Source organism: Carassius auratus, chromosome 47, assembly GCF_003368295.1.
Source record: "Carassius auratus strain Wakin chromosome 47, ASM336829v1, whole genome shotgun sequence".
Classification (NCBI taxonomy): Eukaryota; Metazoa; Chordata; class Actinopteri; order Cypriniformes; family Cyprinidae; genus Carassius; species Carassius auratus.
In genome coordinates this window covers 11,456,822-11,479,107 of record NC_039289.1, presented here as the reverse complement: position 1 = coordinate 11,479,107, position 22,286 = coordinate 11,456,822, and the positions used below count along the sequence as shown (strand labels likewise).

At 36.4% G+C, this 22,286-nt stretch overlaps 1 protein-coding gene across 13 annotated transcripts in view; it reads right to left on the bottom strand.

Annotated features, from left to right (window-relative positions):
- Positions 1-22,286, bottom strand: part of LOC113065108 (dedicator of cytokinesis protein 3-like) — a 166,227-nt gene that overhangs the window by 61,291 nt on the left and 82,650 nt on the right. For 12 of the 13 annotated variants that reach the window (XR_003278934.1, XM_026236291.1, XM_026236296.1 and 9 more), the window contains exons 6-7: positions 8,433-8,581; positions 4,211-4,295 (exon numbers count right to left, since the gene is read on the bottom strand). Coding sequence is in view for 12 of the 13 variants with exons in the window: in XM_026236291.1 (XP_026092076.1) it covers positions 4,211-4,295; positions 8,433-8,581 (234 nt within the window). In the remaining variant the exon portion in view is untranslated. Of the gene's footprint in view, positions 1-4,210; positions 4,296-8,432; positions 8,582-15,164; positions 15,523-22,286 lie in introns of those variants that run through there. The other variant, XM_026236303.1, reaches the window with a different exon arrangement.

Here is a 22,286-nt window from a genome sequence, read left to right as displayed (position 1 = left end):
GTGAAACGCGCAAACACACACATACACACACCGTGCCCGGGAGCTTGGCTGACTTATGAGTCTGTGTTTCTTAGCATGCATCTTTTTCTTCAGTGCTTTTGACTGTGTGTTTAGAATAAATTACCCAGCATTCAACACAAACCCCCATCAGTGAATGCATGGCGGGAAAAGAGGTATGCAAAACTCACAAGCACAAAAATACAAAATAGATTGTGCCTTCCAGTTGTAAGTACTCTGATTTCCAGTTTCTGGGTGTAGTGATATCACTATGTAGCTACTGTCTTCTCAATGGTTTTTAGCACTTGCCTTCCAGTTACTAGGGTGTTATGGGTACTTGCTTGTTGTTGCTAGGTGATTGCTAGACTATTTTGGGCAACTGTGGTGACATTTCTATACTGTGATTGCTAGGGTACCTTGTATAGGACATTGCAAGTTATTAGTCATGTGGTCTGAGTGGTTGCTAGGGTATAGCTTGTTGTTGCTAAGGTGTACTGGAATTGTTTTTTGCTCGTATACATCACTAAAATTACCTTTACAAGCAGGACCAGGAAAAGGAATGATCAAAGCTGTATGCACATCTCAAGAGGAAAAGTGCGATTTCCTTGATATAGCGCTTGACAACAAGGGAGTAGTGCTTCATTTCCAGACCCAGTCGAGGAATTCAGGCCGAACTGAGAAACATCTGAAAACAAATATCTTTCCTTCTGTTCTCACTCTCACCATCGGGGAGGCTAAACGTGTGCCTAACGGGACACATTAATCTAAAATAGCGCCTTGCGGCACTGTGAGCCTGGCAGATTGTACTGCCATGTTACAACATGCCTCTGTGAGACTTCAGCCCCTGACTAACTTACATCAATATATGTGCTGTTCTTTTGCGGAATAAAACTGTGTTACTCATTTGGCAGACACTATTTATACAAGATTACTGTACATTACTGCAGGTAAAGGACACTTGATGCAAGTGTCTTGCTCGAAGGCAACAATGCTGCTGACATAACAGTAAGCCAAAATGTAACTGTATATACCGTATATATACCGTTTTTTAATAATAATAATAATAATAATAATAATAATAATAATGCATTGTATATATATATATATATATATATATATATATATATATACACACACACATCAAAAAGACATGTAATAATATATATATATATATATATATATATATATATATATATATATATATATATATATATATATATATATATAATGACATGCCTTTTTGATGCACAATAGCTGCCAGCAATTACATAACACTACATTTAACATTACATAAATTGCTTTCAATGTGTATTTACTTGCCAAGTGACTTGTTTATATTTGTTTAATACTAAATTGATAATTTATGAAATATATATATAGCACTCTATCATATGAACTTGATGTTTCCTATCTAATGACTGTCAAACTGTAAAACTGAGTTTTCGAATAGAGACAAAGAATGTCAATGCCTATGTCATTGTTTTGCAATGAAGTGCACAGAGAGTGAAAAGGGAACATCAACTTTAAGATTTCATTTCTGGACAGTGTTACTGCAGAAGCCCAAAAATGATGGAATGGATAGTGAAAGTGAAAACAGAGAGATCAAGTAAATGGTGTGTGAACAGTGCATGTGTAATCCAGAACTCTTTGATTTCATCTATCTTTTGCTTCCCTGGAGACAATTCAGCATCAACATCTAAGAAAACGAAAGGTCTCGAGTCTCTGCCGCTTCAGTGCTCTCTGCTGCCTGAGGCCAAGTTAAAGTCTTCTCAAATCTCTCTCTCTGTTCTCTTGAGAAGCTTGTTTCTTTCTTTATTTTTGGTATTTGTGCGAAACTCCTCCGCCTCCCACATATCAAGCTATACAAATCTCTCTGCGACCTCAACATTTGGCTAGCACTTAAACCTACTCTACACTGGAGTGTTTGCTTTTCCTCTGAATTTAGCCCAAAAAGTTAGCCAGTCCTCTTAATCAGGTGCTTCGAATAGTTTTTCTCTTCACTAGTTCATGCAACCTCTTTCCGTTTCTCTCCAACTTTGTAACTTTAATGGCTGAAGGGAAAATGTTGTCAAAATGAAATTAATAAAAACCAGGAATATCACAATTATATGAGATAAATATTTTATGTAACAGCATCTCTGCTTTAAACCTAGTAACAAAAACTGTTGGATTTGAGAACTTCATTAATTTCTGATAAATTCTGATAAAGAGGACACGTCTGGTCCATCGTCTGATCGCGTCTTTGCATTGACTTTGTATGTAATCTACTTGCGTAAATCGTTGAACTCGCGTTAAATCCATGATTTATCTTTCCATCTGATTGATGGCCATCAGCGGTTGGGTAGAAGACAACAAATCCCATCATCCAACGCTCCTTCTTAGCGTCATCAAACCATGCGATTGTTATTGTTTTGGTAGTGCGCCCTCTCGTGGCATGTCCTACAACTTGTACCTTTAATCTTGCGTATGTGTCAGACTCTGTCCCGTGTTTTGTGTGTGTTTTTGCTCCTCTGTGTTAATTGTTTTTATTCCAGGAATTTCCCGTTGGTTTCGATTGTAACCCAGGTGCGTCTCGTCTCATCCTGTTCTGTTAAAATAGTGTCCCAGTGTCTGGTCTTATATGTCTTAACCTTTTCCCTGAGTTCGTGTTTTCACGTGATTCCATGTTGAAGAAAACTCCTGTGTCTCCTTACTCCTCGATTCCCATGAAACATGACATTATGTGTAGATTTTATATTATGTTTATGATGTTTTTTTGAGACCAGCATCTGTTTCAAATAGGTGCTTTTGGATTGCAGCTTGTGGAAAAAGCTATATATATCCTTGACTGTAGAATACAGGTAGAGCGCAGAGGTAAATTTAGCCCCTTTGCTGTCATATTACAGAGTGGGCACACAAATTCAGTCCCACACAAACCCAGACATAGATACTTGCATATGGCACAAACGTATGCAGACATCATAAAAAAGATCCAGAAATGGTGTGAAGAAAATAAATGTACAGTATTAGCAGCTTTTCCACAAGCTGCAATTCAGAAGCACCTGTTAGAAACAGATGCTTGTGTCAAAACCTGTTTCCAATAAATCATCATCGTCCAATAGGAGTCTAGAGAATAAAGTGAATTACTGAGAGTAGATAAAATATAATCAAAAGCTAAAAAAAATTCCAGTATTTTTTCTTATTAAACTCCAAAGGGTAACTGTTCCTTAAACCTGTAAACACGCTTTGAGGCTTTCTGGGAAATAGAATATGTTAATGTTTCAGACTGATGAGGCGTCTTGGGAATCTGCCCTCTAATGGAGGATTTAAAACATTTCTGCTTTCTAATTGTTCAGCTCATTCTACAGGTGGGAACTCTGCAATATCCGCACATTACGCTACATTATGCACAAATGCAACAGTTGCAGAAATACATTAAAACATGAATTCATGCTGTCATTTGCATGGATGACTCCGATATTAATAAACTAATTTTGAAGAACTTGCTGCAAAAGCAACAAAAACACTTGAAAATAGAGACGTATAAACCAACATACAGGACGTTACAACAACTGCACAACAAACTAAACTGTTTTATTATCACAAATAAATAATGGCCTGGATTTAAATTTTATTTTCAGTTTATATTTGACTAATCTTTTAAGAAATTAAGTCAAAGTTTTAATTTTACTTGTAATGAAAACTTAAACTGTACAATTATATAAAATATTTGGGTAATATACAATTGCATAAAATATAAATGTATACAATTATATAAAATATGTATAATTTACTTTTTTTGACATATTTTTGTGTAGTGTGTATATATATACAAAAAATTCACTAAAACACTAAACTAATATATCATTTAATAATATAAAAAAATATATATTCAAATTGTTTTGTTATGATGTCATACTTTATTTTTATTTTCGTTTTTATGTGCATACTTACAAACATGCTTATATAATATTTTAAACCAGAACTGTAAAATCATAATGCTATGAGGTTTGCATTAAGCACACATTCAGTGCATAATTTGTAAAGTGTCATTTTCTGCCCAAGCATCTCATAAATAACATTATTTGAATAAAGGAAGCAAATAGCATGAATTTGAAACCAAAAGCATTGCAAAAACTCCTAAGATCCAACAGAGGAGGCTTTAGCAATTTACTGCTTCAGTGATGAAAATGCACACATCGCAAACTGATGGGAATGCAATCCGTGTACTTACCATTTTATAGAGATCAGAAACACTGATCTGGTCCGCATCAACCATTTCGAACTCCTTCCTGGGTACAAGATCTAAGCCTAAGTGTCTGTTGAACACAAGAAGACAACAGGGCAGAGATTAACCTCGATTCATCAAGACTGAAATACTTAGAATGTATAATATTGTGGATGATAAAAGAACAGAAAATCAGTCAAGCTGTTGTGTCCACCTGTTCTCATGGGCATTTAGCCACGCTGTATCTTTTTTTTTTAATCCATAAATCGCTACATTGCTATACTATAATATCTCACAGCGCAATGTGATAGACAGCTAGATTGGAAAAAAATGCCATAAGGATGATTCTAGACAAGTTTTCCACACTTCTTTCCAGGTTTATCTACACAGAGCTGTTAAAACTGGGAGGCTCGTGTGGTAAGCTGCTAGCTTTAGCGCTACGTGCAGCTGTCATACCGTAGCGCTATAGGAACAGGTGTTGCCTAATAACCTAACTATGGAAGTGATGGAATGGCATATCTTAATATAACATTAGCATTTGTTCTCTCAGACATCCCAGATGTAAATAAAATCCCATCAACATCCTGAGTAGCCTAAACCATAGACTAGCATTAAGTAAGTGCGTTAGCAACTAAATACATGAAAGATACTGATTTTGCGTCTGAACATTCACATCAAAAATTTGTTTTGATAAGCTTTTCATTACTAAACCATATTTGGGATGTTCTGGTTATTTACTAAGTTGTTCAATTTAAAATGGAAACAGTCAAACAGAAGACAATAATGCTAGTAATGCTAACATTAACATTAAAGTAAACTAGCTGCCGCATAGCTAAGATTTTCAGAGTGTGTGACAGGATAGGTGGATGTTAGGGTGTTTGACTGGTTGCTAGGACATTACTAAAGTCATTTTGCTCCGGTTGTTGTGCAATCAAAGCATTAGCATTAGCATCACCCAGCCCCCCTGCCTAGCCAGGGGTATGTTTATAAATTTGCCTATTTTCTGAATATTTCAATGCAAAGTAGTTCTCTAGAGAGACATCCTGCATCACTGGCTTGTATCAGAGCATAAATAAATCTATTTGTTGATGACTTTGTGTAAACAGACAGTAATAAACTTATTATGTGATAATTAAGTGGTTTTAGCAATGACAAGCTTGATATACTCCACAACTTCAGCGTGAATGCCTCTAATTTGCTACGTCAAACGTTTGTTTCGTATTTAAATGTCTTGCCATTGAGACTGAATTATCTATCTTGCAGTCATACACAACATATTTGATGTGATCTTGATGGAAAACCCAACACATGATGAAATTTGAACTTTTTGACACCATATGAAAGCTGGGTTCAAGCCGATCCAAAACTGTTTTATTTTGTCCATCGCTGAAGTTGGCTGATAGCTATGATTTTCAGGAATTGTTTCAAGTGAGACGTGTTCCACTCTCACTTCACGGGTTTTAATGATCGCTGTCTGTCAGGAGCGAAATACTGCATCATTACACAAACAGACTAATATTCGTTTATTCGTTTATTAAAATTCTTTGTTTATCTTGGGCATAGTCTCACCCCTTGTATGTTTACACGTATAGTTTACCTTAGTTTACATAATTTGGATTTACATAATATATTTTTTACATATTTTTTTGTGTAGTATTTTAGTATGTAGTATAGTATTGAGCAAATTGAGAGGAACAAGATCATTTAAGTGAGCAGATACATCAGACTTCATTGTTTTCTTGCACTCTGCCATCTCATGATATTAAAGAACTAAAAAAACTTTGCATGCTGTAGTTGACACATAATGAAAACATTATTAAATTGTTTGAAAAACACTTGAGATGCTCTTCAACTCATCCTTCAAGTATTTATAGAACATATCGGTAAGTACTCCCATCTCAAATCCATTTCATCCCATTTACTCAATTATCTCTCAGTTTGCTGATCTGAAGACCTGGCAGTGATGTACTGCTGAAAGCCCAGAACCACAAAGTGCCTCACTGCAGAAGTGAATCTCCAGGTGACCCTGAAGAAGAGACATGAGTGTTCAATGTGTGCCTGATACAGATGCTGATACACAGCAATACTTGGTTCATCTGACCTCTAAATGACTTTTTGGCCTTTCATTCGTCGCTATAAGAGGTGAACCTGGTGTGGTGTGCTTGTATGTTTTATATAATTGCTGCATCATCTTTTACTTAACAATACAGTCAATATTGTACAGCATAGTATAAACATCATAAATATCTTTCATTGCTAACTGAAACTTCAATTTGCAGTATCAGCAAATGTATACTGGCAAAACACTTTTGAAAATCTCTCAAAAAGATGAAATAATGATGCAAGAACTGTAAATAATACCTCTCAAAACTCAAAAGCTGTGAAGAATTGCAAGACAGTGTAGGTTAAAATTGGGGGTGGTGTCTGGAGTACAAACACAACCGCATTTCACTGCAGTGAAAAATACATTTACTCTCAATTTAAAAAAATATATAAATTGGCCTAAAAGATTGGATTTGAAATCTCAACACAATTCACATTAATCAGGCAGTGAATGACATATGTTCTTGTTCTCCTCATTTTCCTCACTGAGCTGGGCCGAGTCGATTTAGGGTAAAGAGAAAGCCGCAGTGATCCATCTCTGGCGTTTCATCTTTTTGACTCTACGATCAGGAGGCCTTGGCTTCTTAACACATTAAAATGCTGGCAGATCTCCATGAAACTCAAGAGCTTATTTAAACACTCCTCAAATGAGTTAAGCATTGGAAGTTATTTGGAAGTTGTGACATTTGCCAAGTATAGTAACCCATACTCAGAATTGAACACACACACACACCATGAACACACACACGGAGCGGTGGGCAGCTATTTTTTACAGCGCCCGGGGTGCTGATTCTTCCACAAGAGTTAGGCCAATGGTGGATGTTAGCATGATAGCAAATGTTGCTATCTTCTCTTTAAAGGCATCTCAGCTGGTTTATCCACAAGATTTAGACATATGCTGTAAGTTAGCATACTAGCTAACATTGGTAAGAACACGTTTAAGGCATCTTTGCTGTTTCTTCTACAAGATTTTGTACTATGGTGGAAGTTAGCATAATGGCTAACATTGGTAAGAACACTTTTAAGGCATCTTTGCTGGTTCTTTTAAAAGATTTTGTACTATAGTGGAAGTAAGCATAATGGCTAACATTGGTAAGAACACTTTTAAGGCATCTTTGCTGGTTCTTTTAAAAGATTTTGTACTATAGTGGAAGTAAGCATAATGGCTAGCAGTACACCTTTAAAGGTGCCATAGAATGCACAAATAACTTTTATAAGGTGTTCGAACACAGTGTGTGAAAACAACCGGCCTATAATGGTAAAAATCCAATCACTCTTTGTTTTATAATCCTAATAAATTATAACCAGTCTCTCCTCACTAGCAGTTTGGGATTTCTCACTACTATGGAGTCATTGTTGGGGAAAGTCCTGCACATTTGTGATGCTCTCTGCCCTATTAGCAAATACACAGCCCTGAGTGAGAAACAGCAGTCCGCCATTACTGATTTCTTGCTGTAGCTGCTGGAGATACAATGTCAGTGCTAAAGAGCCATTTAAAGTGTTGTGTGTTGGGATGCACCAACGAACATAGGAGTCTCCATAGACCACTGAGGACACAGAGGTTACATTTAATTTTCAAAAGAAAATGTCAAAAAAAAAAAAAAAAAAAAAAGTCCTATTCTGTACATTTCTGCTAACATTTACATGCTAACAATTCAGTGCTGGAGTTGTGCAAAGATTGCTTCCTAAAGAGGTATCGATGCCAACGATTCTTGCGCAAACGTCCAGACTCCTGACAAAGTAAGCATCACGCCTCATATTTTGTTTCCCAAAAGAGCTTCTTTGCTCTCTGTAAGGCTAATGTTGCTAAAGCTACTGTACCATTGTCTCTGCCTGTTTTCACCAATGCTGCCTTCACATGCTACCAGAATGATCGTAAATAGGGATGTTGTAGTTAAACATTTCATTTGGAAGCAATGTGTGGTCAGTAACACTGTCACCACCAGTTAAACCTTAACACCGCTATGCCTGCGACCATGAGCTCTTGAAGCTCCACACACATCTGAAAAGGGAGGCAGTAGCATTAGCTCATTTTCATATAAAGGGGGCAAACACAAAAAATAGTGCATTTTTCATTTGAAGTCTTCTCCGGACATTTTCTGAGAGGTAAAGGAGAGTAACTCACTCATTGCCCCAGTCCAGTCGTACAGTGATGTGGCGTTTGACTTCACGGACTTGATCCTGGGTCAGGTGGCCTGAAAGCAGTTGTCGTCTCAGATCAATCAACTCGTTCATCACGTGACGGAGCTTGTAAAAGAGGTCGACTTTATGCTTCTGGAGAGAAAAACAAAACAAAAATATAAGTTAAATATTTATTTCATCCATCCAAAATTAAATTTCCATGTCAAATAATCACCAGACTACAGTATGTTACTTCTTAGAAGTGACACGATCCAATAAACATGACATGTTTAATTTTCGAAAACTAGTGTTGACCAATGGTAACCGACACCAATAGGGTTAATACAAATTATTCTCTCAACCTTGCTCAACTTTGTTTTATGTATTAGTGAAATAAAAGACTTCTGGTCGCTTTGCTTCTACAAAATGAGTGTCAGTGTGAATGGCATGTTATGCTGCCATCACATGATGTTGGAATTACAGTAATGTAGATAATCAAAGCCACAGACAGTCAAAGGAGTGGAAAAATCACGGAGCATCATCTAAGCACATGTCCCAAACAGAAAGGCTTCCCCTCCAAGATTGTGTATGATGGATGATAACGACTCTTCAGACATGGATCAGACAGATCTGTGAGTTTGTCACACAGACATGCTGTTTCAGCTGTGCATGTGGTCTCCAGTGCCCTCCATTACTGAAACATCTTCAAACTTGAGTTTGACATGCTCTTGAATAAAAAGGAGATTGGTGTGGAGTTTGCACAAGAATGTTTCCCGGGATACCCACATATGCAGCATGAAGTATCTGTCACAATGTCATTCCACGGGCTGTTAATGGTGAAATCAGATGGGATTTGGACATTCATGTAAAAGCCACATCCATCAAATTCCCTGTTGTACTCACTTGGATTTCTGCATTGAATGTAGCCTTTTTTCCTGATCGCTTCTGGCAGTGGAGACTGATAGCTTCCCCCTACTCATGGTGGCATCAATAATTACTCCTCCCTCATGCAATTACAAGCAGAACTGTGTGAATCATTTCCTGTTAGTCTCAATGGTGAGTTTCTTGGAAAAGTATCTCAATGACCAGCTGCAGATCGCACCATAAGTCCACTTCTTGGTGGGATGAGCAGAGTGAAACGATTCTGGTGGAAACTGAGACCAAGTTAAAGACCAGTATGAATTTCCATGCAGGTCCAAGCTGGTTTATGTCACTTAACAAGCCATAAATGCAAGACTAACCTGATCAGCCAGCTTCACCAAAAAGATTATGTTGGTCTACCAGCTAAACCAGCACCAAACAAGCAATAATCAGCAAAAACAAGGCTGGAATATCATAGTAATCCATACGTGTCTAACTAGTATGGGATGCTGGAGTTTTGGTTTTCTAACCAAGGTCAGCCATCTTTATCAAAAGGACTATGCTGGTCCACCAGCTAGACCAGCCTCAAACCAGTATTATGCAGCTTGTTGGGAAAACCAATGCACCATCCCAAGGTAACTAGTATGGATTTCTAAATTATTCCAAGCTGGTTAGTGCCTGTTTGTGGCTGGGGTAGCTGATGGACCTACATAGTCTTTGTGGTGAAGTTAGTTGACCAAGGTAGTCTTGATATTTTGGCATCTAATCATTTAGTCACCGACAATCGACTAGTCTGCTAGCAAAGTAAACGATTGTCTTCTGGGGGAATTTGAGGGTTGAAAGTTAGAGACATGAAAACTCTCTTTAAGATGCTGCATATCAAAATTTAGCTACAGCTATCAAAACATCACTTTTTTTAACAAACTCACAGCCTTCAGCAATAAATCTTAAGACAATTACTGTCAAGTGTGTCAAGTTAAATTTCTCAAGATGCTTGTATTCTGTTGTTCTCATTATATTTTGATAACTCTCGACTGTTGCACAGTTCGCTGTGGTAAAATTCGGCTGCCCATGGACTCGGAACAAGCTAACTCTTTATCAGAATCCTGACTGGATTTCGAAGATAAGACTCAGTTTGATCAACAATATATTTTTAGGCAATTCCATTTGCCTGGATCTGTGGAACAAAATGAAAAAAAGACCTAAATGTGTGTCCATTCTCTGGACCTTTACCAAGGATGAAGATATCTAGTTTAGACATGGTGTTTCTGCTTAGCTTTTTTTCATGGCTTCCGAGTGAGATATTTCTGGATCCTGGCACAAGTACATTTTAGTACACAGTATCTTCCCTTCAGTGCTCTTCCTCTTACCATCCATGAACATGGCAATCCCTTTAAACCAATGGCACACAGATTTATCAGCCTCTACAGTATAACCTGATTATGATTGTTTTAAGTTGGCTGTTGAGAGACCAGTATGAATCCTTGAGCTTTAACTGAAATAAAAGCTCAAATTTATATTTCAGTAGGGTTTTCAGAACAGAGACTTCAAATGTCAACAGAGCCTTTTGTTTGAAAAAAGAAACCTCATGACTGCTGAGTGTTTTAGCAGGGAAGCTCTAGAAGCTATCCACAAATAATGTAACTTATGGTAAAACCGACACGTGCCAAAGTTATGACAAACTTTCTGAAAAAAGAAAGCATTTTGACGTCCACAAAATAGAGTTTTATGCTACCAGAATTCTGTGAATCTATTTACTTTAATGTGGAAGGTGCAAATCCCAGAGGGAAAAAATGCAAAGGTTTGGAAAACGGTTGCTGTTCAATATTCTATTGCTCTCTGAACAAGCCATTCACTTACCAATGAGAATTTCAGAAACTTGGAACAACAGTATTTTATTCACTGTATTTCTTTTTTTCCAGACTGTGCATTGTTGCACATAAAACATTTATCTTTTGTGTACGCAAACGTACCATATTACTTACATGCGAATCACCATTTGTGGACTGTGCTTTAGGGAACACAGCTGAAGAACACTCGATGTATGAGTGTGTGGGAAGAGGAGCTACAGCATGTGTTGCACCGAGCTGTGCGAAGAACATGTATTTATCACACTTTCCACAACTGCATGACTCACATGTTTTAAATACAGAGACTGAATTGAGCTACAGTACAAGGTGTCAGAATCACATTTCACCATGTCCAGCTCTCACACAAAATTTATCTATATCTTCCCTTGGGTTCATATTTGGTAGAATTGTAGTAGGAAACCATATTAAATATGCATTTAACTCTAGTACACGATCAAGCAGCTTGTAAAAAAATAAACATCAGCTACTCATTTCTAATGCTGGAATCCTTTAAAAGAGGAATGGCAGGTGCAACACAGCCAGAAACAGCATATTGGCAGGACTTTATTCTGTATAAACACACATATATTCATCAAGATACTAGCCCAGTGCAACACTGCATTTACTGTATGGCTCTCACCTCCTACTGAAGTCACAGAGATCAACGTACCTTCGATGACTTCTAAACATAAGCCTCCTCTGAGAATAGTGCCTCATTTTTCTTTAAAACCCTGTTCGTTTAACTGGTTAAATGACCCATTATAACCAACCATTAGCTCTCATGAGAACACAAAACTATCAAAGTTCATATTCTGTGACTGGATTTTAGTAAGACACCTGGAGGATACAATAGATGCTTCTGAGGAAGAAATAATCACAGGATCAATGTTTATAATGTTAAAGGCACAGAATCTTTGCCAGATACTATGAGTTAGCAGAGAATTAGCACTTAGCAGCAGCATACGCAACAAAACATGTATGCACAAATAAATAATGTATGCAGTGGGAATTGTGCAGTGGCCATTTTATAGAAAGTATTAATGAAGCTAGCTCTAAAAACAAACAGGAATCTTAATTTAACACATTTCTCTAATAGGAAACATATTACAGGACATAATACACAAAACATGAATTGTAAACCATGAAAAATCCATTTATTAGCTTCCTGTGTCTTCTATTTGAGACACTTCAGCCAGCGAAAGGGTGTGACTCACACCGTTTCGCCCACGTTCTGTACAGTTACTGCTGCTCCTTCGGGTGCTAATGCTAACGCTCACCTGCCCTAGCCAACTCATCTCGCCCCACACACAGGCTCTCTTCTCTAACCACACGTTTGACATTCAGGTTTTGTAACGGGGAACAAAACAGATGGTAAATGGATCCTAAATAAATTAAAACTTAGACTATTAGCTAAGTAAATGCTAGCAGGCATAAAGAGAGATTTGCATACAGTACAATGTGGGCAGTTTAGTGGAAGCCCAAATGACAAAATTAATGCAAACTAATGGACTATTGTGTGAATAATGAACCAGCTCACTTGAAATGTGTGTTTTGAGAGGAAGAAATTCAGTTTAGCTTGTCTGAATGCTTCATTTAAAGAACAACTTATGGGAAAACTGCCACATTTGAGGCTGAAATGCACCATTAACTTCAGGGTTGAAGGGTTGAATCCTTTTCAAACAGCACACATCATAGCCGTTTTATTATTTTTAACTTTAAAACTTCAGGGACCTGGAAAGCTTCAGGAGTTTGAGATGATTATTAGTGGCACAGCATCACATTAGCACAGACAACTAGTATAAAATGTTCCAAAAGAACTTAAAAAGACCATATGTGTGAGTATGTTGTGAAGGTCATAGGTCGTTGACACTAGTTAGATGAGTGGATATGAAAGAGTGTGTGACTTAGTGTCTGTAGGTGCGCTAACTGGCTAACAAGCTAGCATCGAACCTCCCGTGGCCCGACATGACCTTTGCTCAGGGCACGCAATCTCACTTTACTCACAGTTCCATGCTGCCAAGCAGGACTTTCAGTCAGTCAGTGTGTGTTTGCGTGTCTTTGCTCTGGGTCAACAAAAGGCAGTGGAAATGACAGACCATGTGGGAAGGTCAGACAGTATGGTGACATTTTCACACACACACACACACACACACACACACACACACACACACACGCACACACAAACCTGCAACAGACTGTTCAGAGACCTCCAACGGACCTTATATGATCTACAATATATTTGCTGCAAACATCCAAGCGAGTTGGTCAGAAAGATCAGGTTAAGCTCAAACAATATTTGATTCTTTTGAACCAATTATTTTTTAATGAAACCAATTATGATTAATAATTAATGCCATCGACAATAATGTTCAGCCATAATACAACATTATTTGACATAATCTATAATAAATAGAGACAATAAATTGCATTTCCCTAACAAAATGAAGCATGAAATGCCAAGCAGGGACTTCTGGGAACAAATAATAACTGAATTGAGTTTTGAAAATGTATATTGAGTTCAACATGTTCATTGAAATGAAATAAATGCGCTGTGAATCAGATGTCCCAAATAGTCTAAAGATCCAGTCCAGGAATCTGAAGAAGGTGAATCTTTCCACCTTTAATTGCCATAAACACTTTAAAGTGATACACTATCTTCTGCTTAACAGTAAATTGGAAACATGATTATAAGAAGCTGCTAACTTGTGCAACCACAAGTCACTCTGGATAAAAGCTTCGGCTAAATGAATAAAGGTAAACAGCTCTTAAAGAGATAGTCAAACCATGTTCATTCTGCAAATGTGTTCACTTTGGGAGGAAAATATTTTATTATTATAATTATTTTTGTTTATTTGTATTTTTTTTATTATTTCTTAACTCACGGACCCCGCAGTTCTCTCACCTACCCCTAGGGGACTGCAAACCTCAGTCCTAGAGCTGAAACAAAAGGCTTTTGTTTTTTTAATAAGACTACATTTTTTGTCTGAATTTTAACCTTGAAAGCCCCAGTTCACATTTACTTCAAGTATATATGGAAAAGAACAGCCAGGATATTCTTCAAAAATTTAAAGCGAAAACTAAAAGGCTCGAAATGGCATGACGATGCCTAAATGATGACAAAATTGTCATTTGTGGATGAACAGCTAAAATAAAACAAAAACCAAAAAGATATATTAGCGAATATGGGCATTCATATTTTAAAATCCTCTATTTTTTCTATAAAAGTGTAATTAATCTTGATGAAAAATTTGTTTGGAATGACATGAGGGTGAGTACATTATGAAAAATCTCCCATTTGTGGGTCTTTTCAAGGGCAAAAAAAGAAACAACAAGCGAAAAAGATGAACATTAGGGAAAACGAGGCATTCATGATGCAAGATGTTCTATTTTTTCGAACAAAAGCACAATTAAACTTGATGAAAAACAAGTTTAGAACGTCATGAAGTCGATTTAATGATGGCAGAATTGCCATTTGTGGGTAAACGTCCTGTAAACGGCAAAAATAATTAAATAAAATTCACATTGCATAATTCTCTATTTTTCATATGAAAGTGCAATTAAACTTGATCAAAATGAGTTTAGAACAACATGAGGGTGAGTAAATGAAAGAATTGTCATCTGTAGATGAACTTGTTTTTATCCGTAAAAAAAAAACAATGAGGAATATAAGACGTAAATATTAGCGAATTCCGAGAATTCATGTCGCAAAATGCTCTATTTTTATTTTATTTTTTGTTTAAAAGTGCAATTAAACTTGATGAAAATGAGAATAAAGATATCGCGACATGCAACAACAGGCAAAGACTTCATCGCATGTCACGACGTTACCACAGCAACCTTCATACAGCATCACGCAATGTCCAGTCTAAGGTCGTAACCCTGGTCCTGTCTGAGGGCCTGTCCGTAACTGACACAACTACGAACATGATATCTACTCTGTCAAACAAGACCAGCATGCCTTGTAAATGGCATCAACACAATACATGGTCTCAAATCATGGTTAAGAAAGAAACGCCACTACTTACCGCGACAGTCGGACACGTCTCTTCTTCAACGGCTCCCGTGCAGCCGCTCTAAACGTGTCTGTCAAATACCTCGATCCCTGTTCCTCTGCAACTGGTCTCTCCCTCTCTCGCTCTCCAGCACATGCACATTCAGACACACATTGCCACCCACGTCAACCAAGAGTGCACGCTTTCTCGAGCGGTGTGCGGTATACATGTAACTCTCTCTCTCTAACGCAACTCTAATTTATCGCAAATCTATTTTGGACAAGGAATGCAATTGCTTTCCCTCTTTCTGAAGTCTTGCTTTTCTTTCCCTCACTGTATTGGAGTAATGTAACTAGTGCTATGTGAAGCTCCCAGCAGCCCACACGCACAAGTGCTCCCTCCCTCACCGTCTCCGAAGAAACGCAGAGGCATGCCAGGGATTCTTGCCATTGGAGGAAAGCGCTGCCAGTTTGCTTTCCAGAGCCGTACCTCCAAAACATGGTGTCTTCAGCTGACAGTGATGAGCGCTAGCCTTCACACTGAATCACCGTCAACATCATGTTAAATGATCTATGTTATGCTAATATCCAACGACTAGAATGGTATTATTCCTTATAAAACTTTTCAGGGTGTTGTTAGGTGGTTGCTTACTGTCTAAAGCAGTCATGTTAGACGCCATATTGAATTTAATGTTAATGAAAATGAGGCCTTGAGGAACAGACTTAAAAGTCTTTACAATGGCATGCACTGCATTAATGTCCTTTTTAGCACAATATTCACAACTTTCAAAATTGTTTAATGGAGATTTATTTATTTTTTTTGGTTTTGTTTTTTGTCTGCTATAAGTGTTTTTGTTTTTCCCAGAAAGTTTCATCAGTTGAACAATGTTGTTAAACAACAGTATAATCCATTGAACACACTGTAGTTCAGTCAAATTAAATATTGCCCTTATTAAGGTCTATTGTTAACCAAATCTAAAACTATCAAAGATTGTGGTAAAATTTTATAATAAGTTTCCATTAGTTAATGTATTTCCTAACATGAACACTCAATGAACAATAACATTATTACAGTATTTATTAATCTTTGTTAATGTTAGTTCATGAAAATACAGTTGTTCATTGTTAGTTCATGTTTATTCACTGTGCATTTACAAGTTCATGTTAATGTTAACTAAAGTAGTTATCTAATGAACCGTATTGAAAAGTGTTACCACAATAGCTTTTTTAATGAGACTGATATATATAAACATGGCAAAAGTAAATAACAAAATGATAATGATTGATAGACCAAAAATGAAAATAGTAAAACAAAAGCTATATCAAAATATTGATATAACTAAATAGTATATAAAAAATAATAAAAAAACACACATATAGTGCTCTGTCAGGTTTAATTTAAACATAACATATATACATATATATATATACAAATATAAATTTATATTGTTTTTTTTTTTTTTTTGCTAAATTTTACATTTAAATCTTATTAAATTATTTGTCTTTTTAAAGTTTAACATTAAGTTAGCATTAAATGACAACAAAGTTCAACACTGAGCATCAAGTATATCCAACACTGACAATACTGAAAAAGGGGATCTTTAAAGCATTATAAATATGCTAAAAATAACTTAGAAAAGTAACAGCAAACCTCTGCTTAAAAGACCGTATGATTCGAATATTCATGTTCAAACATCTCTTAGCGCTTTCCTTAGCCAACACCTCTAATGTGCTCGCTTTATTTATTTATTTTTTATTTATTTTTTTCCTGATTCCACTGAGATAAGCAACCAACGTAGGATCTTGGCAAGCTAACAATGTTCAAAGAAAACTATGGTGTGCTACCTACAATCACCGTGATTAGACATTGCTGCTCTAAAGCGATGAATCAAATCCAAGCCTACAATCTCAGGCTATTCTGTCCAGGTGCTGCTATCAGATTGTTCAAACATGGTTTCCAGAATGGCTTCGTCAGATTAAGAGGCTGATATTCTCACTCATGGATGGGCATTACAAATTGTGTGAGTCCAGCAAGAGATTAACAAGAAGACACACTAGCTGAGCGAGGCATCTGTGTGGCCATACTGTTCTGGAGGACCAGTCGGTCTGCAGCACTGATGCTCAAATGCATCCACATTGTGGGTGTGAATTTACACTTGCCACAAAAAAAACTTTTTGGGCTGTTGGGCATCTTGGAGGAGTTGAGTTTCAAAAGATGTTATTTATGCATGTGCTTTCAATTGTATTTGAAGATACAGTAATTAAAATAAAAAGAAAAAAGAAGAGTGAATCCCACACAGACAAAGTGTGGGTCACATTTCACCTAAATATTGGACAAGAAAAGACAAAAAAGAAATAACTTTTTCCATAAAGAAAATGAGGCCAATTTTACGATAATACATTTGTTTTATAAAAGAATATGTTTCAGAAAAGTTAAGCATAATTTACTGCTAAATTCCTATGACTATTTAGTTTTTGTAAGTTTGAACATCAGTGTTTTTCATAAGCTGTGCATTTTAGTAAAATAAGCATTTGTTTTATATCAGAATTAATTAAAGCAGTACATCAAACTACACAGACATATTAAATGCAAATAACTGAAATACTATATAAGTTGTGTATTTAATGAATATATGGTATATTATACAAATATTTTAGACATTGTCCACGTTCTTATTTACATGAAAGGCTTGTTGCAATCAATCAATCAAACCAACCAACCAACTTCATTTAGTTTAACCAAAATATAATCTTAAGACATTTTTTTTAATTCTTTCCATTGGTTTCGGAGTTAAATGTGACCTTTTTTTTGTGTGTTTTTTTTATTATTTTTTTATAGAATTAGAAATACTGTGAAGTGATTCATTTCTACAGCACTCTCCCCATCATAGCTGTCAACCCTCCCATTTTTTCCGGGTTTCTCACGTATTTTAGGTCTTTTCCCGCTGTCTTCCCGTTTTAGTATTTTCCCGTAAAATATCCCGTAATTTTACACTAAGTGTTAACTCAGAACACGCATCTATCTGTGTCTGTGAAGTGGCTTGCACTTGGGTTGCTTTACCTCCAGTACAGCAGGTGGCAGTAGCTTAGGCTACCATCGAAGAAGAAGATGTTGCAGCGGCGCCAGCGTGCGGGAGGAAGAGGGAAAAAGTAGCGGGAAGTGAACTTCGAGAGAGTAGATGAGTGTGATATGCGATGATGGATTAGGACACCGAATGCCAAAATCACTGAATTAATCACCAACCAAAATTATGCCGATATTTGAGTAAATGGGGGTCCACCTTCCACTACCTGACAAGCAGCCATGTAGGTCCAAATTATGCCTACTGCAAAATTAGTCGTTGTCAGGAAAAACGACGTTTCTCAGCACGAAATTATTATTAATATTAAATTATTATTAATATTACCTTGTTCATAAATAAATCACTTTTAACATATCAATTGGTCTGTCATTCTTTAATATATATTGTGTAGTTATAAACTCTTTAGATTGTTAATGATTAGTGCTTTTTTTTTTTTTTTAAGTTTGTGGATAAGAATCGTGTAAAAAAAAAAAAAAAAACCTTATTTTGGGGATGGATTCCGGGAAATGTCCCTTATTTTCAATGTTCAATGTTGACAGCTATGCTCCCCATCAGCCACTGGCTGAACAAACAGGTAATCCCGCCCTAAACTCACACCATTGGTTGAGTCAGTCAGGTGACTAAAACAAGGAAATTGCAATTCAGTTTATTGCCAACAGAGGTGCACAAATGACACACTTGAAGGCAATTACTTTAGAGGAGCAAAACATTGGTACTGAGAACATTGTGTTTCGGAATATATAAAGGTTGGACAGAAACAGCTGCAAAAATACGTTCAAAATAGTCCTGGATGATAATGTGAGGAGTTGGGGGTGGAATGAGCCACAATGCATCATACGCAGATTGTGAGAGAGCTTTCCTTTGATAAGTAGAAAAAAAAAATGGTTTAGAGCAGAATGCGATGAGGTCTTGTTCTTGCTTTTCCATATCTGTGTGTCTGTTAACCAAGTTTACAGCAGGAAACATTCACAAAACTCTAAAACTGGAATGTTCAGCTCTGAACGGATATATAGAGATCACTAAGAAAGCTGCAATTCTGCAATTTCACTACACAAATGGGCCAGAAAATCCAGGGGTTTATAGATAGGAGTTGACGCATTGGAATGCAATACAGGAATCTTCTATGAAGAAGAACCATCATTTTAGAACGAGTCACATGTCTTGCTTATCTTTAGTAATGGATTGAGACGTGACAGTCAAACATAGAGCAAAAACACCCTCCTCCATCTTATCTTTTGTCACTGTGACTCTAAATATAAAGCACATTCAAGCCCAGATATGTGTGCTGTAAACCTGTTGGGCATGCTTCTCCTTTATGCCAGAATTCACAGAATGTTCCAGCTGAATGAGTCACTCCGAGTGAATCATCATCATCCCGAGTCTCAGAGCTGTGCAGAACCTAGAGAGACTCCGCTAATACTGTATTACACACCCCCCGTCCCGCCATCACACATCTTCCCCCATCATCGGACTGTAGCTGATCTAATATTGGGGATTTCTATACACATACATCGCTAAAACATCCATTTGGCGTAACCATTTGCATTTGGAAGATGATGTTTTAGTGTAATATGACATGAGCAAGAGCTGTTGGTTTAAATATCAGTATGGTCGCGATTTGTTCATTAGCATGAGATTGCCGGTAATTTACACTGATATTATGACCAACAGCATGATTGCATGATATTGCTTTTACACTACAGTTCAATACAAAAAAGAAAGGAATGCATTTTATATTCATTATAATATAAAACGTTGTATAATTTATACATTATAAACATGCATAATAATACTGTATAATATCTATTATATCATATTTTAAAATTAATAAATAAATATTGAATTAACGATATAATCACAGTATGAATGGATTATATTAATACTTATATTGAATACAATACATATTTAATTTTAGACACAATATTCCCAGTTACTTTTACTTTGTTTTTGATTTGTTAATAAAAGAGTGTCTAAACAAAGCCCCATAAGGATCATCCATTGCATGTTTCTGAGCACACGCAGCCGTTCGCGAATGAATCTGTTTTCAAATGAATCTGTTGAATGAATAATCCAATGATTCAATCATTAAGAGAGCAATTGTTATAATTTGAGGGGTTTTGAACGAGTCAGTTTAGTGAATAATTAAATGATTTGCTCAAACACAGTCACTAGTTTAATTCCTGAATTAATCTGTTTTATTTTTAGTATTATTATTATTATTATTTAGTTATTTTTAACAAATGAATATGTCAGTGTTTCAGTTGAGGGAAGGATTCAATGATTCACTCATAAAGACAGTCGCATGTTTTGTTCCTGAATCAAACCGTTGTTTTTGAATAAATCGGTTGAGTGAATGATTATTTACTCACAAAGAGGCTCACTTGTTTCGAAATGGTGCTTTTGAACAAAACAATTCAGTAAATGACTCAAACTTTTAAGTCCTGAATGAATCAGTCTTTTTAAACAAATATTTCAATGATTTGTTCATTAAAACAATTACTTGTTTCAAAATCTGAACAGATAAGTGTTTTAAAATGCATCTGTTGAGTCAATGATTCAATGATTTGCTAATTAAAACAGTCACTTGTTTAATTTCTGATCAAATCAGTGTTTTTGTCTGAATCGGTTGAGTGAATTATTCAATGACTCGGGCATAAAGACAGTCAGTTGTTTCATTCCTGAATGAATAAATATTTCTGAACACATCTCTTAAATTACTCATTCAATGAATCACCTATAATGAAATTGTTGCATTGTTATTAGCTAATAAGCTCAAATAGAAAACAACATAGTATCCACACACCTTATGGAGACACTTTATAGTTTTGTTTAGTTTTTTCTAAGTTTTAAGGGTTGTGAAAACTCTTCGATATAGCAAAACCATGAATCATTCATATATTCCACAGAAACACTAAGACTGGAAATAACCCTCAATTTGAGATGCCTGCAGACGGTCTAATGTGTTTTTCCTCTTGCATTGATGCATGATAACCCAGGCTTTCATTTTCATACTTGTGGGAGGCTCAGATCAAAAATACCAAAAAGAATGATTATCGCAAAGTATTGTCTTTTGGTGATCAAGTGGAAAAACTCCCTCTTGTTTCCTTTCCTCATTTTTCTACTATCTTTTTTTACACCACAAACACACTCAGACTATCCGTCAGGTCATCTCCGGGCGTCTCCTGTTCTCTCGCTTCGCTCATCGGTGATTGATAACACAACTGCACAACTAGTTGCTTAGCAACCTTTCAAAGAACTGCAGGGCAACGCAAGATAATTTCAGACGCTCCGCAATAAAACTATCTGCATTAGCAAACACATAGCACTTATTAAAAGTAAACTGCTATTTTGAGCACTTTATCTGGATAACACAATGTAATGTTGAATGCTATCATAAGTGTGCATGTTAAACCGATCTGATTCAGTCAGTGAACGAGTCATTATACTTATTCAAACCAGTTGTCTTTTTGAGACTCTTAAATCAACCAGATCAGACTGGGCCAGTCTTAACGACAGCACAGTGTTAAAGGAGACAACAAACAAGCTGAAACATTATCATTAAGCTCAGTTAACAGTAGTGCTAAATGCTAAAAATACACAGGAAGTGGAGTAGGGTTGCTTTGGGAAGGCGGTGATACGCCTCATTCTGAGTACAAGCTGTGCAGAAAGAGTTCTCTGGATCCTCGTGGCTCTGGAAAACTCCAGTTCATCTTTTTGTGGTCGAGACGCCCTGCTGCGGCCATTTGTGAAATTTGCTTAGACGAAGTGGGCAGCATGGTGGGCGAGAACAGAAGAGAAAGTGAAACAGAGGCTGAGGAGGCATTCAAAAAATATGGCTAAAAAATTTAAACTTAAGATTGCTTTAGAACTCATGGTATTGATTTATTTTTTAACTTGTGCTCTTTGTTTTTTCCACGGACAGAAAGGGAGCATTGGCTGTGGGTTTGCATTTCTATTAAATTCATACAAAATACTGTTTAGTCAAAGAGGTCAAGACCATTTTCCAGACTTTCTCTGAACTTTAGATTTAAACACGTTGTTTAACAAAATTTAACTCATATACTTATACATAT